This window comes from Eulemur rufifrons, chromosome 17 (assembly GCF_041146395.1).
Source record: "Eulemur rufifrons isolate Redbay chromosome 17, OSU_ERuf_1, whole genome shotgun sequence".
Lineage (NCBI taxonomy): Eukaryota > Metazoa > Chordata > Mammalia > Primates > Lemuridae > Eulemur > Eulemur rufifrons.
This window is the reverse complement of record NC_090999.1, coordinates 35,997,798-36,023,008: the sequence shown is the minus strand read 5'-3', so window position 1 is coordinate 36,023,008 and position 25,211 is coordinate 35,997,798. Positions and strand designations below refer to the sequence as shown.

Here is a 25,211-nt window from a genome sequence, read left to right as displayed (position 1 = left end):
GCTATAAAGGACACTATTGGGATACCTGGAAGGATTTGAATATGACATCTAGTACGCAACAGTATGGTTATTGATGTTAAGTTTTCTGAGTGTGCCGACTGCACTGTGGTTGTATAGAACAGTGTTTCTGGTCTTACAAGACATATGTTGAAGTATTTGAGGAGAAAGTGTCATGATGCCTGCAAAGAACTCTCAAATAGTTCAGCAAAAAATTATATATGGGGAGGAAGGTGGAAGAAAAGGGAAGGGGGAATTTTAAGAGCAGGAGCCGTATCTGTCTCCTCTGAACCTGGCACACTAAATAATTGCAGAGGAACCAGGATAGGGTATCCTTTATACCAGTGGTCCCCAACCTTTTTGGCACCAGGGACTGTTTTCCTGGAAAACAATTTTTCCATGGACTGGGTGGTAGCGGGGGGATGGTTTTGGGATGATTCAAGCACATTACATTTACTGTGCAGTCAAACCTCTCTGCTAATAATCTATATTTGCAGCCGCTCCCCAGCGCTACAACACTGCCTTAGCTCCACGTCAGATCATCAGGCCTTAGATTCTCATAAGGAGTGAGCAACCCAGTTCCCACACATGCACAGTTTACAGTAGGGTTCCTGCTCCCATGAGAATCTGATGCCACTGCTGAACTGATAGAGGGTGGAACTTACATGGTGATGCAAGCGATGGGGAGCGGCTGTAAGTATAAAGCTTCACTTGCCCACTGCTCACCTCCTGCTGTGTGGCCCGGTTCCTAACAGGTCAAGGACTGGTACTGGTCCTCAGCCCGGGGATTGGGGACCACAGCTTTATATGGTCCTGTGCTATAGGAGCTCATAGGCCAGTTGGAAACTTAAGAAACAACCAGACAGTAAGGTAGTACACGGTGTGTGCAAAAGGAGCAATATGGTAGAAAGAAGAGGGCACCACTGGCTGGGAAGATCAGGGAAGGCTTTGCAGAAAAGGAACTGGGAAAAAGATGACTATATAGAACAGTCAAGTATGCCTGAAGGTATGTGTTGGAAAATACTAAGAAGTGGTAAAAAGTTGGGCCAAGAACATTGGTCTTTCTTCTATAGAATGTTAGTTCTTCCAGCTGCTACATAAAAAAATAGGCCATAGTCAAATAAATCTGGGAAACAATGCACCCTACCCCTTAGATCTGATGGATGCACAACATATATATTAGCTTACTAAAGGTTCCTAGAAGCCTTTCAGTGAACAGACCAGCACATCATTCAAGCATTCCAGTTGGGATAATGAATTAATTATTACGTCACTCAATTCTGACCCCAAACCGATGTTCATAACCATCATGCTAAACTGCCTCAAAAAGAAGATTCATTAGGCACAGTCATTAGAGGATGAATTAGAAAAATATTGAGAGAGGAAGTTTAGAGACTAATGAGTTTTAAAAACAGACTAGATAAGAATTTTTCTAAAGCAGTAGTTCTGAACTAGGGGAGATTTTGAGCCTCAGGTGACATGTGGCACTGCTTGTAGACATTCCTGGCTGTTATGACTATGGGCATAAAGGGTGGGGGTGGGTTTGCTACTGGTATCTAACGGGCAGAAGCCAGGATGCTGCTAATCATCCTACAGTGCACAGGACGACACCCCTGGTGGCCCCCATTTCCCAGTAAACATTTCTCTGACCAATGTCAACAGCGCTGAGGTTGAGAAAAATGCTGTTCTAGGGAGATACATACTCGAAATGGAGAAAGTCAAATTAGTCTCCAAAATTACCTCCTCTTCACCATCCTACTCATGAAAGACAACTTCTAACAGGTTAAACTGCACTGATCTACGTTATAGAACTCTTTTCTTTGAAAAGTCTCCTGAATTTCCACGTAATTATGTTGATTATAATAAAAATCAAGTGAATTGTTTATTAAAAATAATTTCCCCTTAATATCTACTGATATCAGATTAAAAAAAAAATCAAAGTAACTTTGATCACTTTGCCATCCCATTAAGCATTTTGAATTTTGTCATGTACAAGGTACCTGCTCAGGAAAATGTAAAGATATGAAGAGCAAGACGTTAAAACAGTCTTTAAACATTAAAGTTTTTAAAACATTAAAACAGAAAAGCAAACAGTATATAGGAAAACCTGAACAGATTAAAATAGTAAAATTCAAATGAACAGATTAAATGGAAAATTGCAATTTCCTGGGATTATGAAATAAAAAGAAAATTTGGATTGTCCAAAACTAGGTAAAGTAGCTTTATTGTATCTTAAAAACAGTATCTACAAACCACCAAAAAAATCCAAACCCATGATGATATGGTTATGGAATAAAGCTACTTACTAAAGCAGCAACGTACACTTTGTAGACAGGGTCAGCACAGACCATTGACAAGACGCTGCAGCACGCCTCCACCACGTCTCCCGAGACACTGGTCTGGGACGACCCACTGGCAGCTCCAGCACTCGGACTGCTTCCACCGCTGCCCCCAGAATTTCCAGTGCTCTCCCCATTCGCCAACAGCAGGGCCCCACTAACATCGTGGGAAAGACGCCTGAGGGCCATCTCTCTTACATTCCAGTTTCTAGAAAATAAGCAGCCAACGAGTTCCATTCCAAACACCTGTATCAAACAAACACAATGGATTCCATGTGAAGAAAAACTAATGAACCCACAGTATTTTGAGTTAAGCATGAATTTTGATTACTAAATAAAAATTGGACATTTTTTTTTTTTTTTGACAAGGTCTTGCTCTGTCACTTAGGCTGAGTGCAGTGGCACCATCATAGGTCACTGCAGCCTTGAACTCTTGGGCTCAAGTGATCCTCCTGCCTCAGCCTCCTGAGTAGCTGGCACTACAGGCACATGCCACCATACCTGGCTAATTTTTCTATTTTTCTGTAGAGACAGGGTCTCACTATGTTGCTCTGGCTGGTCTTGAACTCCTGGCCTCAAGAAATCCTCCTGCCTTGGCCTCCCAAAGTGCTGCAATTATAGGCACGAGCCACCTCTGGACATTTCTTAAATCTTCACCATACTACATAATTTCAAATATGCCCAGCCATTTAAAAATCATCAGGAAGAATTTTATATTCAAGTTTAACTGGTAATTAACAAAAGTCATTAACATTTATTAGCTCAAGTAAAATTAACAGTAAACTCCATTAAGTAATTAAATGGATATACATATATTTCTAAGCCTGTAGCCCCCATGCTTATCAAAAAATCCCCAAAAAACAAAAAATCTCTGAAGAACCCTACCTTTGCATTTATATTAAGGTAGTGTACAGAGAAAAAACTAGAACAAGATTTTTAAAAAAGCCAAATCAAGAAAGGGACCGGAATGGGTTTCAAGAGATACAGAGTACTTCTCTTACAGATGACAGCAATAAGTAATAATAATTTATTTTATTTTATAATTTATTGGATTTTGTCTCGTACAAAAATGTTTAAAAAAACTAGACAAAATAGGTGGGGCTAAGAGGAATAGAGTTGAAAATTGACCAACTAAAGAAAGATGCTTGTGTTCAAATCATCAAAGGATAATGACAGACCCAGAATTAACGTGTATATTGTCACAGTTATCATTACCCGCAGAGCCACAGAGTCCTCAGAGAAAGAAAGGGGATAAATGGTCTTGACAATCTGCGCCAATTAACTAAAGGTAAACTTAATACCTAAGATAATTCATCGTGTGAAAAATTTCCAAATATTAGAGATGAATAAACAAACACAATTTTGGAGAAAACAAATCATGACCTACTTACTTACATGTATTCTATTATAACGGGATAGTAAGGAACAAGAATATAGTGAACTGCTGGCACTGTTAAATAGCATACCATGAAGTTTTAATTCTGTCTTACACAATATTCTTAATAATAAAAAAACTAGGACTATATAGCCCAGTCCAACCTAAAGCTTAAGCAAGACAAACCAGATCACTGCCTTGGACGAAGGGCATCCAATAGCTCTGAATCAACTTGAGGGCTCATGAAGGACCAAGGGAGGGCCTATGCTAAATATCACTAATGAACTATTATGGATAAAAAAATTAAGATGTGTTTATTAATTCTGCAGATTTGATTAGCTGCATAATGGATTGCTAACAGGCTCAGAAAAGAGAATTCCCAAGCTACAGGACTGTAAAGGTTACAAAAGAAAAAGGAAACAAATCCTAATGATATACAAGCTTGATGAGTTCATGCATCCATTCACAAATTTAATAGCATTCAACAGAATTTAACAAGATTATCAAAAATAATTATTTTACTTCACTATCGTCTACTGAAGACCTACCTGGTTTTAGATTTTATATTTTTAAAATAATAGAATAAGCATTCAACAACCAAGAAAATCATTACAAAGCAACCAACCAACCAAAAATCCTACTTATTAAGAATGGAAAAGCATTCAATCAGAAGAGAAGGTAAAGGAACAGAAGCTGTCCTTACAAATAATAGTGACTAATCCAAGGTAAATATCACATATTTTTTCTTATTCATCTGCTCAGTGATTATTAAGCACCTATTATAAGCCATTAGGATATGGCAAAGTGAAACTGAATTAAAATGGCAGCAAATAAGAAACATAATGAAAATTCTTGGCAGCAGTGGGGATTAAACATCAGAAAAAGTTAGCATTGAAGGGTTCTGGTTTCTATCCTTAGATAACCTTGTATGTCTGTTAGTTCAGGAAGAGATGTTTCTAGATATGGGAAGTGAACGACAAACAATTTTTGAAGTTTAAGCTGTAAAGTAAGCAGCATAATATTAATGCCAAAAGTAAAATTAAAATTTTCAGTGGAATTGGAGTCATGATGGAGGCAAGCAAAAGGGTCTTCTTAAATCATAAACAACTGGGGAAAGGGGACAAATACATTAATTGATCTATAAATGTTTCTTACAGAACTGAAGAACAAAGAAGTACTTACCTGAATCCACGGTTCAGCTAAATCTTTGTAAGCAGGAGGGATTTGCTGAGTTCCATAATGAGTAAGATTAAAATTGCTCTCTTGACTCCTTCGTTGTGGTCCAGCCACAGGCTGCTGCTGTACGGTTTGCTGCTGTGCAGCTCTCAGGGAAGACGGGGAATCCACAGGGCTTGACAACTCATGGCTAAAATGAGAAATAAAACTTGCTAAAAAAAATTAACAGATTTAAGTCATACTTTAAGAACATATTTGTATTTTTCCTATTAAATACATAAATCATTAATTCAAAATTATTACCTGTAGAAATCATGGGATCTCCACTTAGACCTACAAAGGGGACATATTAAAGGTTCTCTATTTCTTCTACATTCTTCTGCCCCTGAAAAATAAAAAAAAACCGAATCTTACAAAAATGTAAATGCTTAACATAGAAATGTCATAACTGTTCATAATAATTAGTATAGGATTTATACGAAAAGAACTCAAAAAATAGGCCGGGCGTGGTGGCTCACGCCTGTAATCCTAGCACTCTGGGAGGCCGAGGTGGGCGGATCGTTTGAGCTCAGGAGTTCGAGACCAGCCTGAGCAAGAGCGAGACCCCATCTCTACTAAAAATAGAAAGAAATTATATGGACAGCTAAAAATATATATAGAAAAAATTAGCCGGGCATGGTGGCTCATGCCTGTAGTCCCAGCTACTCGGGAGGCTGAGACAGGAGGATCCCTTGAGCTCAGGAGTTTGAGGTTGCTGTGAGCTAGGCTGACGCCACGGCACTCACTCTAGCCTGGGCAACAGAGTGAGACTCTGTCTCAAAAAAAAAAAAAAAAAAAAAAAAAAAAAAGAACTCAAAAAATAATCTGAATATTCATCTGAAAGCAGGCAAATGGCAGGTTAAACTATTCTAATGCTTGTACCTTTTGCAAATGCTGTTTTACTAGTTATGACAACATGCTTACTGTTTTCCAAAATGTTCTGCTCCATTTGATTACCTGGGAAGGTCCCTCTACGCCCTGCTTTGATGCCAGCCTCTCTGGAGCACCTGACCGGGGGGCTCTTCCACCTCCTTCCCTTCACGTACACCTTCTAGGCTGGAACTGTTTACCACATGTATCATACTATATTGCATTTCTTTGCTCATAATGCTCAACTCCTAACAGATCCTGGTCTCCAATTTGTTGAAAACTTCACAAAGGACCTAGACATACATTTTTTTCTTCTCTCACCAATCTCTCCACAAGCCATGTCACAATCTTCAATAATATAGTTAGCACATAGAGCAATTTTGTTTAGTAGCACAGGGAGAAAAGGAGCCACATACAAATTGACATGCAGTGGTGGTGCAGCTTGTTCCTGCAGCCGTCTTCACACACTGTGAGACTTTCTTCATCAAGCATGCCCAATAAGCAAATAGGACACATCTGTTCCTCTTCATCTTTTATGCTGCAAGTAAGGGGAAGCCAAAGTATTAAGAACAAAAGAATGTAACATAGAATTAATGTCATGCTAAAAGCAATTTCTACTTCTTTAGAGTAGGAACACATTAATTAGAAATTCTTGTTTAGGAACATCTTATATAACTATTTGAGAGACAAACTTATTTCTGCTATTAATATATAGTAACTTTAAATCAGATTCACATATCTGTGCATTTATAGATTGTCGGTATGAGTTAACCTATCCTTGCTACAAAAACAATTCAATATATAAACTGCAATCTTAGAAAAAACATGTGTGTCCCCCAAATTCTGCTACTATGCCTTCTGAATAAACAAACTATCAGGTTTGACTATGTACAAGAAGACACTACATGGTACCAGTTTCAAGTTTTCAAGTACTGGAGAACCTCAGAGTTCATCTATACCACATAATAAATTTAAATGCTCATCCAGACACTTCTGGTAGCAATAATATAAACTGCTCCAACTTTCCTAGAAACAAATCTACAAACATATGCCACTTTTAAATGTTTATAACCATTCACCTAGACTTCTAGGAAGATCAATTTATAGAGATAAATGGATGAAAAGGCCCACTGAAGTATTATTTAGCATAATGAAAAAATCAAAACAACCAAATGAACATCAAAAAGAGGTTAAAAAAATTATAGCACACCAAGACACTATGAAGCCTTTTAAAAAGGAACAAAAAGATCAACAAATAACAAAGAAAGATGTCCATACTATAGGGTGAAAAAGAAAAGCAGATGCATGATACAATTCCATAACATATACAGGATGATTCCATTTATGGAAAAATATGGCAAAACTGCAACATATAATAGACAATTATATTATATATATTTAAAATATTTCTAATATACAAAGTGCTTTTAAAAATTAGTTAAGAAAAATACTGTAATAATAAATCAATAGTAAAATGGACAAAAGAGACAAAAAAGAAAAATGGACAAAGTATGAGATAAAAAGGATATTGGAATTAAAAAAACAGTGAATAAACATGAAAAGAAAAATACAAAATATATATTAAATTAATGAAGCCATACCTTATTTACTTTTTTTTTTTTTTGGATAGTCTGATTGACAAAAACTAAATAGATTGGTAACATCTGGCTCTGATAATGGCATAGAAAAATAGGTTCTCATATATACTGCTGGTGAGAGTAAAAACTGAAATCTCTGGAAGGAAATTTTGTTAGTATTTCTTAAAATACTAAATGCATATATTCATGATCTAAAAAATCCTATTTTCTATGATGCTGTCCTACTGAAATATTTTAAGTATGTAAACAAAAAAACAGAAAAATTTGTTGCATTTAATAGGCCAACAAAAAACTAGAGGTGTACTTAATGTCCATTAATTAAGGCAATGGCTAAATAAATTATAATGTTAACATTATCTTATACAGATATGAAAAAAATGTGTATTTTTGTACTGACTTGGGAGAATGTTCTTGATCCATAAAGTAAAAATAAAAGCGAATTGCAGACCAAAATATATGGCATAACTTTATATTTGTTTTTTTTTTTTTTTTGAGACAGAGTCTCACTCTGTTGCCCAGGCTAGAGTGAGTGCCGTGGCGTCAGCCTAGCTCACAGCAACCTCAAACTCCTGAGCTCAAGCGATCCTCCTGTCTCAGCCTCCCGAGTAGCTGGGACTACAGGCATGCGCCACCATGCCCGGCTTATTTTTTCAATATATATTTTTAGCTGTCCATATAATTTCTTTCTATTTTTAGTAGAGGTGGGGTCTCGCTCTTGCTCAGGCTGGTCTCGAACTCCTGAGCTCAAACGATCCGCCCACCTCGGCCTCCCAGAGTGCTAGGATTACAGGCGCGAGCCACCGCGCCTGGCCATAACTTTATATTTGTTTAAAAACAATAAGAAAGAAAAGCACTGGGGGTATGCGTGTGTGTATGTGTGCACGTATGTGCACGTATGCACGTATGTGTCTGCTTTATAAAGAATGCAAAGAAGAGTTTTACTTCTTTGCTTTATATAATTCTTAAAAGTTGTCTTAAATGGTTAACAGCAGTTATTCTCAAATAATGCTGCATGAAGCCAGGCTGGAAAGAGGGCTTTTGTTTGCTCTTTTATAAATGTCTTTGTTTAAACCTTCATGATGTGATGAATGGTTTTTAAAATCAGTAACAATACTTCCATTACAACATAAGGACAAGGCTCTGGGATGTTAAATAAGGTGCCCCGAATCATAAAATTGGTTTGTGGCAGACTTACCATTAGACTTTTATCTGAGAAGAATATGCCATAACCTACCTACCTCTACAAATTCCAGAGTCTGCTAAGTTCAGGCTTTCCTCTGGGCCCAATGTTGTACTTCTACTATCGTAAGCTATAATTCTTGAAAACTGCAAAATAACCAGTTTCCCAAGTGCACGAAAACCTTTCTAAACAGCTGAACAAATGGGTCAGCAAAGTCACAATGTGTGATTCCTAAGATGAAGGCACACTTACTAGTCTCTTTCCCTCCCCATTTGTCTGCCTCGTCTCTTTTCATAATTATGGAGCTACTTAGAGTGGGGGGAAGCTGTCAAAATATGCATGAACTAGTGACAGAAAATTAACAGCAACATTATAGAAATGATTTATAGAACAATCTCTAATAAAAGTATTAATGGCAAAAATAATACAAAGTCAACTAACTTTTCAAATAATTACATCACAATTAGCTTATTCAAAAGAGGAAACAGAGTTTCACAATTTAGTTAAACTGTGAGTGCAACTTATTACTTAAATGTTTTTCTGACTAAAAAAAAATACCATTCTGGGGCACTTTCTGCCCATCTTTTTTCCGAGTACATAGTTTATAAACATTGTTCAGATCATTTATTTTTATATATGTGCCCTATTTCATATTATTAAAAATTTTATCATAAAATTTTACTTGTCATTAAACTTCATATACATAATTTTTTTCTTCATTTTTTTGTTGTGGTAAAATACAAATAAGATTTACCATCTTAACCATTTTTAAGTGTATAGTTCAGTGGTATTAAACACATTCATGTTGTGCAACCATCACCACCAACCATCTCTAGAATTCTATTCATCTTGTAAAACTAGAACTCTATACCCGTTCAACAGTAACTCCCCATTCTCTCCCTCACCCAGCCTCTGGCAACCACCATTCCATTTTTGATCTCTATAATTTTGACTAAGTACCTCGTATCAGTGAAATTACACAGTATTTGTCTTTTTGTGACTGGCTTATTTCACCCAGCATAACGTCCTGAAGGTTCATCCATGTTGCAGTACCTGCCAGAATTCTCCTCCTTTTCAAAGCTGAATTTTCTATTGTGTATATATACCACATTTTGTTTATCCATTCACGTGTCAATAGACACTTGGGTTGCTTCCACACAGATATAATTTTTAATGGTGGCATCATTTTCCACTCACTAAATAAATCCTAATTGTTTAAGTATCCACTTATTGTGGACATTTGAGCTGTTTCCATATTTTTACATTTTAAGAAACCATTACAAACAAACATCTTTGTGCCCATTTTTTCGCATTTCAGATTATTTTCTTTTTAGCATAGGTTTTTCAGAAGTAAAATCACATGAGTGTAGAGCAGGGAGTAACAAACCACAAGGGTAACAAGCCTGTGCTCTACTTTTGTAAATAAAGTTTTATTAGAACACAGCCATGCCTGTTCATCTATATATTATATACAGCTACTTTCAGGTTATAAGGGCAGAGCTAAGTAGTTTCAACAGATACCTGATGGCCCACAAAGTATTTAAAGTATTAAAAATAAGTCATCTATAGTAACACCTATTAATGAACATTAAAATTTTTATTCCTTCCAATTTTTATATACCTATATTTTTTATATATAAAAACTTGGTTCATGTATAATATAGTATCATAACCTAGATTTGATTTCACTTATCAACAGTTTTCCAGACCATTCAATGTTCTTCAAAAGCATAATTTTAATGCCTACCTGAAATTCATAACATGGACATACTTTAATTTAGTCCATCCACTTGGCTAACGGATATTTTATGTTGTTCCCAATTTTTTCACCATAATGCTATGAAAAACACCCATATATGTAAGGTTTGTGCATTTCTCAGATTAAATTTTTTTCTTAAAGTACATTTATTGGGCCGGGTGTGGTGGCTCACGCCTGTAATCCTAGCACTCTGGGAGGCCGAGGTGGGCGGATCGTTTGAGCTCAGGAGTTCGAGACCAGCCTGAGCAAGAGCGAGACCCCATCTCTACTAAAAATAGAAAGAAATTATATGGACAGCTAAAAATATATATAGAAAAAATTAGCCGGGCATGGTGGCTCATGCCTGTAGTCCCAGCTACTCGGGAGGCTGAGACAGGAGGATCGCTTGAGCTCAGGAGTTTGAGGTTGCTGTGAGCTAGGCTGACGCCACGGCACTCACTCTAGCCTGGGCAACAGAGTGAGACTCTGTCTCAAAAAAAAAAAAAAAAAAGTACATTTATTGGATCAATGAATATAAATGTTTATAAAAGCCACATTACATTTTTCTTTCCAGAAAGCGATGACACTTTACATAGAGTGAAGCACGTCCTTACATGAACTGAACAGTTTCATTACAAAAGTCTCTACTAATTCTGTAAATAAAAACTTATCTTTTCTTTTAAAGTAAGCATTTCTTTAGTCATTAGGTCAACTAAACAGTTTTCTCATGTTTGTTAGCCTCTTGAAATTCTTCTTTTGTGAATATTCTCTTTACGCCCTTTATCCATTTATGTACTGAGATTCTAGGTTCCTATTAGCAGTTTTATTTTTTTGGCAAGGTTTTGTTAATTAGTTTTTGTAAATATTTTCAATTTGTCCTAATTGGTTTTTTATTGTTTCTGATATACCATTTAAAATTTTATCTTATCAGATCTCCAGATAATTTCCTTTTGTTTTCTTTTTATCGATTTAGCCTTTAGAAATAAAAATATGCAATTATACAAAATGAAAACTACCTATCTTCATAGTACAATCTCAGTGTATCAAGATTATAATTTTCATGACTTCTCCCCATGGATATACAAATCCAAATAAATCAACAGAACCTCCAAATTATGGCCAGCCCATATCTGGAAGTGTCTTTTTTCATCTTAGTGAAAAACTTTCTATTTTAACTTTCACTAGCTAGTTTTAAGCATTTGTTATTTTTCTCCAAAATAAAAAGCTACAGAAATGTCAATCAAAAGCAAAAAGGCTCTACAGTAAGTTTGGGTCAGGAAGTTTGAGAAATAAAGCTCAATTTTTTCATTTTATTTAGAAGAGATGAGGAGTACAAGGAGAGCTTTGGACTAGAAGTCAAGATACCTAGGTTCTGGTGATGCCTTTGCTCAAATGAGCTGTATGACCTTTTTTTGGCTTCACTTATTACTGAACTGTGTAAAGTAGAAGTCTGCAATGTCCCAAACAACTTGTAAAACTCTAAGGTCCTAAAATCAATTCATTTAACCAAAATTTAAAAAATTCAAACATTTACTTTTTCCATGGATGAAAAAAACCTCTCTTCTTCACTGGGCCCTTGTTATGATATTATCACTTCTCCATTTTTCATGAACTCTGAGGCAGTTACAATACTTAAAGGATTGACGGGATGAAGATGGGACTTTACTCGGACCAGTGCTTCTCAAACTGGGGTGCTTTGGGAACACATAGGAGGTACTCTCATAAAAGCAGCAGCCCTCCTTTGTGGAATAACTAAAAAAAACCTCATTTTTACAATTAAATTAATATAGCAATATCATGGACTAGAAAGAAAATTCACATGAATTACTATGATAATACTTGAGACTTGAAAAAAAATTCCCATCTGTCATTTTGGGCTACATTTCAGATCCTTTAGGCCTGTGAGTTCATTCTTATCAGCAATTAGGCAATGGCAAAGTTTGAGAAGCACTGTAGATTTTAAGTAATAACCGTGATTTAACAGCTACCATTCCTCTTAATTGCAACTTAGTCTATTTATTTAGAAGAACATGCTTATGTTCTCACAAATAAAATAACCTGTAATGAGGATTCCCTGAAAAAATATATAAAGTAGTAAAGTTATAAAATGTAAAATCCTGTATTTGAAAGTAATTTTGGAAAACCATCTTGGCTTGTATATAATTTATTTATAAAAGAACTACAGACATTTCCTTCCATTACACAGTGCTTCACAGCTTCATTATCTATAAAATGGTAATTAAAACCTACCTAATGAGGTTGTTGTAAGAAAAAATTAGATAACATACCAAGTACTTAGCACAAAGTAATGATTGATAAACAGCAGCCACTTATATTTTATACCTGCCATCTGATTTTTCTTTTGAAATGGACATTGGAATGATTAAATCATTTTAGAGCAACTTAACAAGTAGATATAAAAACATTACCCCTAAAATGAAGAGTAACACTGGATTAATGCTTTTAATTCCTTAGAAAGTACTGACCTGTTTTCTGAACTAGATGTAGAAGTACTAGATGATGACAATGTATGAGAATTTGACATGCGTGAAACAAACTTCTGGATGGTGTTACGAGATGGAGCTTTGATCCTTGAGCTACGCCTACTGTGATATTTCTGGAACAAACTCTCAACCTAACATTGGAAAGAGACAGTAACAATGATATCTGTGCCATAAATATACATATGAAGACTGTTAGAGTTTGAATTATTCATCTTTTACTTGAATAAGTTTTTCATAAAGTTGATTTAAGAGGGTAAGAATAGAAACACATAGTTTACTAAGGACATTTTTTTACAGTAGGTGTTTATTGTTTTTCAGTCTAGAAGAAAAAACTTATTAGTCAACAGCTCATAAGAGAACTATTTACAAGCATCAAATAATTCTTATATACCTTCACACCTTCAAAATGATCACTGTCTATTCAAATGTAGTGCAAGAAAAATTTTCAGGAATATACCACAAAAATTTGACAATTTTATTCTAAAGTATTTCTAAAAAATTACCTCAAAATTCTTTAAAGTCTTTCTCCATAACATCGGGTCTGAAGGTTCTAGTTGAAATACCCGGAGCATAACGAATAGCAGATGAATACAAAATGTTCCACGCCCACAGCTACAGTTCTGAAGAGTTAGAAGAAAACTTATGGGTTAATAAATCTGTGGTTCTACCAGAACTTCTAAGTTTATCACTTTGAAAAAATATTTCCAAGTTTATTATACTAAAGTTTCTATTAATTCATGTTCTTCATTATCCTCACATGTAAGAACAGTCTACAGCTATCTCCATGAATTAATCTCTTAGTTTTCACTGAATTTATTAAATAGATCCACTTTGTATTCTAAGTTATAAGTCATAATGAAAACCTCATAAATACATTAAAGAAAAATATTAGCCTCAAATACATTTTAAACTTGCTTTAGTTTACTAAAGGGAATTAACATTAAAATTTATGAACATTATAGTATATAAATTTGAGTTAGTACCAGATACTAATGAAATGTAAAATGGTGACAAATCCTACCTGAGGCCCTATAAACACCCGGTATTTATTGTCTGGGCTGTCTCCTCCAATCAGGAAAGAGTTGGGTCCTATTTGCTGTAGTAGATACAGCCTGGCCCGCATCACTTTGTTCACGCGGCGGTTTGTTTCCTCAGGGCTGTATGGTGAGAAGCCATCTGGTGATGGGGCTCTTCGGGGTGGTGTGATTCTGCCACTCTGAAACTTCACAACATTATTTTGTATTGGATAAGTTTCTCACTTCTTGATAAGAAACTATTATCCAAAAAAGGTCATACCAGACAGTCATGTGGCAGATTATATTCTGGAAAAATGCCTCAAAATATAAAATATAATGAAACAAAGTGAGGCAAAATGCATTTGTCTGACATACTCATCTCAAGTGAACTTTTAAAATCTCAGTCATTCCTGTAATCAATGATAAATATTTGGCTGAGAGAGACAACCACGTGGTAATTTTACAAATTATTCTATAAACATTTGAGTTCTTTGAAAAGTATTATGTAAACCAAAATAAAAAGCATAAAAATTACACACCATAAGCAGACAAAATGTCTAGTGGTAAAAATTACACATCCCACCTCCTAGCATCTATGTGAGGCTTTATTAAATGCTCTTCTATAACTGGTAATTTACAAACACTGCTTTGGAATTCCTCCCAAGGTACACTTTGTAGAGACTCTTCCTCAATTAAAATATCTTACTGGAAGCTGACAAAAACTCTCCTGTGGTATGTGAGAGTAATATATGTCACTCTCACTACACTCTACTAATTTTCTTAGAACTTGATCTTTCCATCAATGTCCAGTGGAGATTCCAGTTGTTTTGGATGCCTAATTAAATACTTAAAGATAATAAATGTTGGTAAGAACATGAAGCAACTGGGACACTCATACATACAATGCTGATGGAATGTAAAATATGTAGCTGCTTTGGAAAACAGTGTAGCGGTTCCTCAAAATGTTAAACATATGACCCAGCAATTCCACTTCTAGGTATAAACCAAAGAGAAAAGAAAACATATGTCCCCACAAAAACTTGTGTGGGAACACAAATGTTCACAGCAGCATTATTCACAATGGCCAAAAAGTGGAAATGACTCAAATATTCATCAACTGCTGAACAGATAAACAAAATGTGGTATACCTATACAACAGAATATTACTTTGCAATTAAAAATGGAGTACTAATGCATGCTATAACATGGATGAATGCTGAAAACATGATTGTCCAGACTAGGCAAATTATATAGAGACAGAAAATAGATTAGTGATTGCCTAGGGCTGGAGAGAACCTGCTGTTAAACGGAAAACTTCAGACAAAATAAATTCAAGAGTTTATTTGAGCAAATAATGATTCATGAACCAGGCAGCACTCAAAACCACAAGAGTTCAGAGTGCTTTGATCTAGCATGTAGAACAGCCAGCTTTTATAGGCTGAACAAGGAGCAAAGAAATTGCATGACTGGCTCCAGCCAGGTGTTCCCCTTATTTGGGAATGGTGTCTTCAGAGGTCCCCTAGTTGTAGTAACCAACAGGCTGGTTGGTGGTTTGTGATTGGCTAAAGCTTGGTTTGGTTTCTGGGTACAGAAACAATCTCAGGCTAATGGCCTCCTGCTTATTTTGCTTTAATACTGCTAATAGGTCTGGAGTTTCTTCTGGGGGGTGATAAAGATGTTTAAAAAATTGACTGTAGTGATGGCTACACAACCCTGTGAATATACTAGCAAACACTGAATTGTACAATCTAAAACAGGTGAATGTATAGTATATGAATATGTGTTAATATCAATAAAGCCATTATTTTTTTAAAGGCAGTTACTAAGAAGTAAAAAAACCAAATATACATGCACATGTCATTTTGACCTGTTAGGTACTGAGCCTATGCATACGCTCACAGATCTGTAAGATGACGCAGGAAAGTATTTTTGGAGCACTGTTAGTAACAAAAGGTTAGGACTATAAATGTCCATTAGTATGTAATTCGTTAAATAAACTATGATTTATCCAGATAATGAAAGGTTATGTAGCTGTTAAAAAGAATGAAGCGGTAACTTTGTCTAGCATATATGCCCAAAGTAGGGTGGGGCCGGGGGAGGGAAGATGTAATTCTGTTTAACCTTGTAGTAGACTTTTACTTTGACGGCCCCCATGAACCATCCACATCCCTCCCAGTATTTACATTCCTATGTGGTCCCCTACTGCATCCATTCTGAGTTTGGGCATATAATCACCTTTGGGCAGTAAGACATTAGCAAACATGATGCAAGTGGAGGCTTGAGAGAGAGCCTGCATGTTGGGACTTGCCTTCCTGAAACCCAGCCACCATGCTATGAGGAAGAGATGACAAGAGCCCCCAACTGTCCTGGCATCGCAGCTGAACCAACAGGCATGAGAGTAAAGCAGCAGTCTGGGACATCACAGCTTCAAGGAGATGCCACGGGAGCAGATATAAACCACCCCTGCTGGGCCCTGCCTACTTTGCAGATTCATGAACTAATAAATGATTAGTGTTTTAAATAAAAAAAATTAATAGCTAATTTAAAGGTGTTTCAACATAGACTCAGCAAATATTTTTGGGTATCTTGGCTTTTGCTGTAAAAACTTTTACTTTAAATGTGCTTTTTGAAGGATTTGTGCACTTTAACAACTCCAGATCTGAAGAAAACCAAAACTTCCCCTTGTGGTCACTCTCTCAACCATTTTTCCATTCACTCAATTTGCTCTTTAAAGTTAGAAATAAGTTTTAACATGCATTTCCACCACTAGAAGTCTCTCCCATGAATTTACCACCTTTTTTTTTTTTTTTTTGCAAATGTCCTTGATGTCTGGCTTAACATAGAAGACAGCTGGATTCTCATTGCTGCTTCTGCATTCAATCTGCTGTGATATGATGCTTTGATTAAAATATACAAAAGAAAACCTGGCCTCACACAGACAGGCAGCAGTAAAAGAGAACAGTATTTTAATAGCCTTTTAAAATTATTCTGAATATTCTTCTTTGCTACTAGACCAAAGCTCAAAAAGTGGTTTCTTAAAAGCAGTTGTAATATGTAATCTGAAACCACATCAACAAATGTTTCCTACTGGTACGTTAAAAATCCAAATGGTATATCTAACACTTTGAATGGATCTTTAACCTATGAATGATTTTGTTATCATGCACTGGTCATTTGGAAAATATTGGTTCACTAAGTTATGGCTGTCTTCCAAATGTTCACATTATTTCATTATACAATATATATATAAAAAATCACAGTTGATATCACCAATCTCATTAGAAAAGTCAGTGGTGGATTTAAGTTTTCTAAAATTGTAATTTTTGCTTTGAAATCTCAACTTCGACTAAAGTGAAAAACATGTTAGCTGTTTTCCTCGAAGTGACAGTCTCAATTCATCTTAAGGAAAATGTCTGCCAAATACTCATTTATCACATAGGATATTAAAAAAGTGTGTATTTAGTAAGAGTTGAGATTTAATAAAATTAAATTATATTTCTTCATCAAAGGCACTCTTAAGTGAAACTGGCATTTTTTTCCTTAACGGCTGATACACGACCATGAAGAATACAATTTCTAGAGTCATTAGCTTTAAACTGGGCAAAGGCACCAGCAGCTTTATGCACCACTGCAATTACCAATGCACTGAAACAGGCAGACAACACCTCAGTTTTATTACAGAATTAGTTTTGACCTAATGGACCCCAGGAAGGGTCTCAGGAACCATCTTCCCCTCAGGAGTCTCTAGATTATATTCTGAAAATTGATGTTTTAACAGATGGCTGGCCAGTGTTTTCTACGTTATAAATGAGTCTAAAAATTATAGAAACTAACATCTTTGTTGAAACATTAACTTACAGGCACAGGGGAAACTCGTTTCCTCCTTACTCCTGGGGATTCTGATTTCACCGTGCGACCTGATGGGGAGCTTCCAGGAGAAGGACTGCGTCGGCCTTTGGGGGCTGGTGAAGTGGTGCTCGCCTGGCCCTCCCCCAGAGACTCAGCTGCCAAGTTATTCATTTCAGATCCATCTCCTTTAATAGGGATTGGTTTTACCACCTGAATCAAAAGTATTCCATTATTTTGATTACTTAAAAATACAAAAAGTTAGTAAATTTAAACATCATAGACTAGGAAATTAACTTAATGAGTTTTTATTATGAAATATTAAACCAATATACCAGACAACATGTCAACTTTATTTAGTACTATTTTAAGCCATTAATGTAAAAGATCATTTTTATCTACACAAATTTCAGTCTTTTAGGATTTAGCACTAGTTAAAATATTATTGTACAAAATTTTAGAAATGGTAGTATCTGCTATCATAGGCCCCAATTCATTTAACATTCCCAAACAACAATCAAAGGCTTGGAATAAATGTGAAAAATAAGCACTTACAACTTCTATAGTTATAGTTTATTCAACTAGATTGGAGATCTAGATGTTTTTTATTTGTTTGAAAACAATACTGGGCATAATTTTATAAGCTCAAACAGTCTGACTGATAAATAATAAACCATTTTGCTTTGATTTTCAAAAACATTACATTACAATGGGTTAGAGACATATATCTCAGAAAACCAAAGTGGCTGGAAGTTTAAAGACCAATCTCTCAAGCAGAAATGCAGTTTACGAGACCTGTTTTTTTTTTTTTTTTTTTTTAATATTAGGGCTCTCAGATCTAATCCAGCCATGACCAAGAGGCCAAACTACAGCCTCAGTACAGCGGAAGCTCTGCAGACCTTTGCTGCCTTTCTTCCACTGCTCCCGTTCCATGGCCAGTCGCTGCGCCCACCAAACTAGTGTAACCTTTCCTCCACCTGTGCTTTCACTCACATTCTGCCTCCTACTCCTCATCTCCAGCCACAGCGCCGCGGGCAGCATACCTTCACCTGGGGAAAACTCACCCATCTCTTGATGCTCAGTTAAAATCCGACCTTTTATGAAATCTCCCTTAAGTCTAACAGTCTGACATTCTTTCTCTTTCCTAAGCCCTTACTGCTTTTCTGCCTCTCCCCCACATTTGGCACCTAGTCACAAACTGCTTTGTGATATTTCATTTATTACTCTATTCTTATTGACTGTGTATAAGTCTTATTTTCCTATTTGGTGATATTTACACCTTACTTACATTTCAAGAAGAATTTGGCACAACTTACATAAAACATATAAACAAAATCAGATCTCCCAAGTAGACAGTAAACTTCTGAAAGATAATATGAAATCTGCAAACCATAAAATGTAGGGTAGTGTAATTAAGCTTAAGGACTATGTGTTCTGCATCTTATCCTACACATCTCTTCCCTCTTCACTCCTGTCCTATATACAAACAAGGTACTTAGGTATTTGCTAGAAAGTGGACAGGGAGAAAAAACAAACTCTGGTCTTAGAAAAATAGATATTCTTAGTTTGTGTGTAATAAAGGACAAATGGCTGGCTTTTTAAAAAGCTGTGATTTATTCCCTAGCGTATTCTTAAAGGATTTAAGGTATGTTTGAACATCTCCAGCTCAAGGCGCTCAAAAAGCAGCACATTTAAACTTCAGATGGCTTTAACTGTTCAAAAGTTCTTTATATTGATGGAGTAGAAATATGCCCCTCTGTCACCTTCTACAAGATGTTTCAATACAACTTTTTCTTTTCCAAGATAAATCCTTGATTTCTTCACCTTCATCCTCTGATGTGAATAACTAAAATGGTATGGGGTTCTCACCATACTACCTCATGTGAGTAATAAATGGAAGAAATGTAGAAGCTTAGCTGGAAAGGAAAGAACTCATGGGCCCCACAGTGGCTAAAAAACCTGATATGTAGAACAAGAAGTGGATTTATTCTGTATAGCTCCACGGGTTAGAATGAGAACCAGTGGGCAGCACACGCAAGACACACTGCAGCTCAGTGATGAGGGGTATCCAACGCCTCAGGGGTCACTGAGATATTTAAGTCAGAGACTAGTTTTCATTTATGTCTAATTAATTTGAATTTAAACTTAAGCAGGCATGTGGGATGAATGTAGGGCTAGATGATCATTTGGCAAGATTGTGGTTTGGACCTCTGCTGAAGTTTAGATAAGTCTTAAGTTGCCATATCTGTTTAAAAAGAACAAAACAAACAAAAACTAGCTGGTACAGATTGGTGCTAGGACACTCTAACAACTGGATCTACCTCTTCCTTTGTAAGAATGAAGACACACATTTACTATGGTATTATTATACTTTAAAAGAGAATAACCATAGCAAAGGATGGAGTATCGTTGCCTTTCCTGATCTAGGAATCTAGGTTTTCTTTTGCCAAACTCTATAAATTTTTAATTTATCTTAATCCCAATGGGCCTATTAAATTTTTTCTTTCCTAGAAGGATTCTGGAATTAAGGTCCTTAGATCCTATTTTAGAGATAAAACATCTAAAATAAATTGGGAAAATTGCTTTTTTAACACATTGACTGCCACACTATAAAAAATTTTTTCCTTGGGGCCATGGTGTTCTATTAAAACAAACGATCCTTTCTAATTTGTTATTTTTTCTTCTTTTCTGTGTGTGAGTTATATGCAATGCAATCCACGTTTTTAGAATTAAATTGTCAATAGTAATTGTAACAGTAAGAATATCAACAAGTAAGATTTTCATGAACCAAGTGCAGGGTTTGCTCCACGAGGCCCTGGGCTCAAAACTAGCCTGAGTTGAATACAACTCCTACGGCAGTCAATGTGTTTAAGTTAGAAAGTACAGTAGAAAACTCTAATAAAAGGATTTTAGATACTGACATTAGAGGGCAGTGTTGCTTTAGGCATTTAGCCTTCCACCAAACACAGTTAAGTTCCCAGGCAGTTTAAGTTGCTTAATGAGCATAGTTTTAATTATGATTTGTTCCAAGAACCCAGAATATCAAGCAAACAAAACCACTGCATTTAAAATGAAGAAGAAAGTTTACGAGAGGATCTATTTATGTTGAATTTTCCATTTCCCCCTACCCTTTCTTCCTTAAAGCAGGTAACCCACGGCCACTTACCACAGGGCCTCGCCTATTTCTCCTTTCCAACCACTCGTGCTTCCAGGCTGGCATGCAGGTCGCCTTCAGCTTCTCCCTGATCATTCGTTCCTCTGGGCGATCATCCATTTTGTGCAACCCTTTGAGAGTTTCTTTATTCTCCATCTCGCGACTAAAATGGAGGGAGAGACAAGGAGAATGAGAAATTTATATATGAGAAATAATTTCCAAGAACTAACAGAGCAGGATGGTCCTATTTTATACTTCCAATGGACATGTAACCAAAAATATAGCTGCTAAAAAACAAATGATTTAAGCAAAATATGTACATATTGTGAATTATATACTACTGTATTGTTCAACTTATTAAGTTTAATAATACCTTTAAGAAGAAAGGCTCTATTTAGAAGGTGTAAACTTACTAATATTAATGCAGAGCTTTGTTCCCAGGTAGTTAACCAAATGGATCCTAAGATATTAAGCATTACGCTAACAACAAATACATTCATGAAGACTGCATTGTTTCTAATTCTACCACCCTAACATACTCAAGTATGTAACAAATATTTAGAAGGGTATCTTACTGGAATCTCAGGATTTCCAGTAATTTAAGTCAATACAGACAGAATCTAACAGATATGCTCTTTTTCTGAAGTAAACTATATAAATATTTAATAAACTAGGTGAAACTAAACTACATCTTCTATGATCCTGAAATAATTTTTCAAAGCCTAAATGATTAAATTTGTATTTTCATGTAATTCCATGACAAAACATTTGGGGTACTCAATATCTAAAGAGTAAAAATTACCTGGTACAAATGTTTTGACCTTTAATTCATAAAATGGTGTGGATTTGCCAGAATAAAAAATCTCTGAACTAGGAACTTTTGAGAATTAACTCTACAAAGCCTAATAGGTAAAGTATCAAGCTCACAAAAATCACTTAAAATAAACTAATAAATCAATTAAAATAAGTAATATCCATGTGTGCATATATAGATGTACACATACACACACACCATATGCAGATCTTAAAAAATCATTCTCATGAGGAAGCAGTTAAAGCAACTGCACTCTGTAAGAAATAACAATTTTAAAAATACTAAGGTAACTTCAATAACTATTTTGAAAAGTCTATAAAGCTAGAGAAGTGATTTTTCTACACTGACAGAAAAGGAAGTACTCAAGGAAATACCAGAGATGATAACCTCAAGCTTACTAAAAAGTCACATTCAAACTCCTCTAGGAATTTTCCAGCTAATCAAAACTATGAAGCAGTATCTTCAGAGAGCCACCAAAATATATATATATACACACATATATATATAATTAATATATATGTATAAAAGGGAAAAAATTTACTTAAAACCAAATATGCACTAGAAAGGAAATGGCTAATTGGCTTCACTGAAGTATCAATACTGTGAGGGAAGTGGAAATTAACATATTAAACACCCCTGTAACAGGCTGGCCTAGATATTTTCAGGAATACAAAGAGCACATAACATTTGATTTGAAACTTGCAAATGGAAATTAAGACCATATAGTAATAACGTCCACCACACAGGTATGAAAACCATCACACAGAAAGAAGCAATATGAGATTTAAAGTTTTTTTTAAAAAGGATTATTATCTCATTTACTTAGAAGTGTTTGGCTGCTTTTCATGTTCTGATTGTATTATAAAATACAAATGTTAGGGGTATGTGTAGGAGAAAGAGTAAGAGGGAGGGAGGAGAAGGAAGGATAGAGAGGGAAAGAGGAAGAGTGTGAGACGTGGGAGGAAAGGGAAGAAGGCAGAGAAGAAAGGAGAAAGGGAGAAGAGAGGTGAGGGGTGAAGAACATGGGCTAGAGAGAAATATTTTCCCAAAAAATCCACCCTGTTCGGTTAATTCTTAATCTAGGGAGCTCAGATTTATAAGCAACTGAATTTATGGGCTGACTGCATACCAAAAATTCACTTACAAGACTCTAGTATGAAAAGCAAACACTTTCCCCTCCAGTAACAATGCTGCAAGGTGTGGCTTGGTTCCCAGGCTAATTCTCCAAAAATAAGTCTCACAGTGGAACTGCAGTGCATTCTTACACCAGAAGTTCTCCACTCCCTGACAAAAGTGCTCATCTTCTTCCCTCTGGTCCTATATGTCTCTCTTCCCTGAAATCTGTTTCAGGAGTATCTGTTCTCTGTTCTGCATTTTCAGTGTCTTTGTTCCTGGCACCCACCCAAACACACAGAGAACTTCCCTGTCTAAGCAAATCTTCCTGGAAGATGCGGCCTCCTTAAAGGCTGCATGATTTGTTTCTTTCCTTTCTACTTGACTGAAAACACTATTATCTAAATATCTTGCTATAAGTAATTGGGATGAGCATAGTAGTACCTGAATTTTTGCACATATCTGAGATTATTTCTTCAGAATAAACTCCTGGAAATGGAATTGCTAGGTCAAAATGTATACAAATTAAGATTTTTGATAATACTGGCAAATAATCTTCAAGAAAACATATCTCCCATTCACAACCCCTAGTTCCAGCTGCTAATTCATACTGGTTGGAACCCATAACAGGCTCCTGAAGGGGCTTCTTCACTCTGAATCTTACTGCTATCCAATCCAGGCTTCACAGAGCAGCCAGGGGCACTCCCTCCACTAAAATCCTCCAGTGGTTTCCCCTGGGCTTAGACTAAAATCCAACTCATGTCACCCAGACCTGCACCCCATCCTTCTGCTTCTTTCACTGCCTCAATTACTTCAAGATCTTATATGTAACCTAAACTTTTGTACTCCCACAATGTGCTGAAATAACAATAATAATAAAAAAAGACGTGTAGGTTTCAGGAAAAAAAAAAAAAAAGATCTTTCCTACTCAGGGCTTCTGCACAGCCTGCTTCCTACCCTGCCTACTTTTCACTGAGTTAATTTCTAGCCACTCTTTAGGTTTTCCTCAACTCCTCAGAGACCTTCCCAATCTCAGGAACTCCCGGTTCCATTATTTCACAGCACTTGTATTTTTCCTTCAATGTGGCCATGGCAGTCTGCAAACTATCTCTCCCTCCCTCATGAACTGGAAGCCCCGTGAGTGCAGGGACCACCCATTTTTTCCATCTATATACCTAACACACAACCACATCTGGCTCATAGTAAGTATTAACACGTATTTTAAAGGAATGATCATTTATTAACATCTTTTGGAAGTCCTAAAATTTAATAACTATTTCTATTAACTTTTTATAGTTGTGTATTTGAGACTAAATGTGAAATTTATGTTATTCAGTGGAATAATTTCCACTGTTCCTAAATTAACCTGCAAATATAAACCAAAGTCTCTTTATAAGTAATAATTATATACATATCGTTAATTCTAAAATGTGTATTTTTCTACATCTTATTATCTGAAATCTCAATGCCCCTTACCATCAAATGTTGTTGTAATTTAATTGGCAGGGTTTTTACCCCTTTCTTCATGGTATATAAAATAATGGTACAATTTACAACCACTTGGATCTCAGAATCAATGACATATATAGTAAATCTGATTCTACTTGCCTGAAGAAACCATACCTACTGAGTTTCTTTTGTCTCTGAAAAGGAAAGCAAACTAGGAAGAAAAACAAGTTTTTCTCACATACTTTTATCATTTTGCTATAATCTTAACATATCTTCATAGACCATATATATACACACACATATATATAAGCTTTTTATTCTTATTAATACCAAATGATTATGTGTGTGTATATATAGCATTTGTCATCCAATTAATATCACAGCTATAACAGAACAAAAATTTTTTTTAAACCAAAGCTAATCTGAACAGCTTCAAAGTCACTGAGAGATGAGAGCCAGCTCTAATTCACGTTGGTTAAGCATGAATGTTTTGGGGAGTTATTTTTGCCGTATCTATTACCTGGAAACACGCCTGTTATTTTAATTAAATAACAGCTTGATATATTTCTGACTTTTAAAGATAACAGATTTTAGCAAGACAAACAATGTGTTCTGAAAAACGACCTTGAAGATTTAACACACAAATAAAATTTTAGCCGGATATATATGAGAAATTTAAACATTGTTACAGATGAGGCTTTATCTTTCTTTCCTATATATTTAGGAAACATAGGTTTCTTTTCTTTTCTTTTTTTAGTTTCTAAACATTCCTCAGAATGAATTTGTTACTGACAGAGGACTAGAAGGACCCTTTCTCCCCTCAGTATGGTTTCTAGTGCTGGAGTCTTTCTAGAACTGCAGAACTCAACTGCTAAAACCTGAGATGCTTCAATGGTCCCTTCTCAGGGAAACCAGTTGGTCTTCCCTTTATCTGACCTACTGTGGGGCCAGCCATTGCCAATGGTAGTGTCTCTCTTACAGATCTTTCCTCCCTTCTTCTACA

General features: G+C 35.8%; 1 protein-coding gene across 1 annotated transcript in view; it reads right to left on the bottom strand.

The window, feature by feature from the left end:
- MAP3K1 (mitogen-activated protein kinase kinase kinase 1) overlaps positions 1 to 25,211 on the bottom strand; it is a 77,434-nt gene that overhangs the window by 17,030 nt on the left and 35,193 nt on the right. The window contains exons 2-10 of the mRNA XM_069492874.1: positions 20,845 to 20,995; positions 17,691 to 17,891; positions 13,838 to 14,038; positions 13,320 to 13,436; positions 12,799 to 12,947; positions 6,213 to 6,334; positions 5,191 to 5,272; positions 4,894 to 5,077; positions 2,304 to 2,582 (exon numbers count right to left, since the gene is read on the bottom strand). Of these exons, the coding sequence (XP_069348975.1) occupies positions 2,304 to 2,582; positions 4,894 to 5,077; positions 5,191 to 5,272; positions 6,213 to 6,334; positions 12,799 to 12,947; positions 13,320 to 13,436; positions 13,838 to 14,038; positions 17,691 to 17,891; positions 20,845 to 20,995 (1,486 nt within the window). The remainder of the gene's footprint in view (positions 1 to 2,303; positions 2,583 to 4,893; positions 5,078 to 5,190; positions 5,273 to 6,212; positions 6,335 to 12,798; positions 12,948 to 13,319; positions 13,437 to 13,837; positions 14,039 to 17,690; positions 17,892 to 20,844; positions 20,996 to 25,211) is intronic.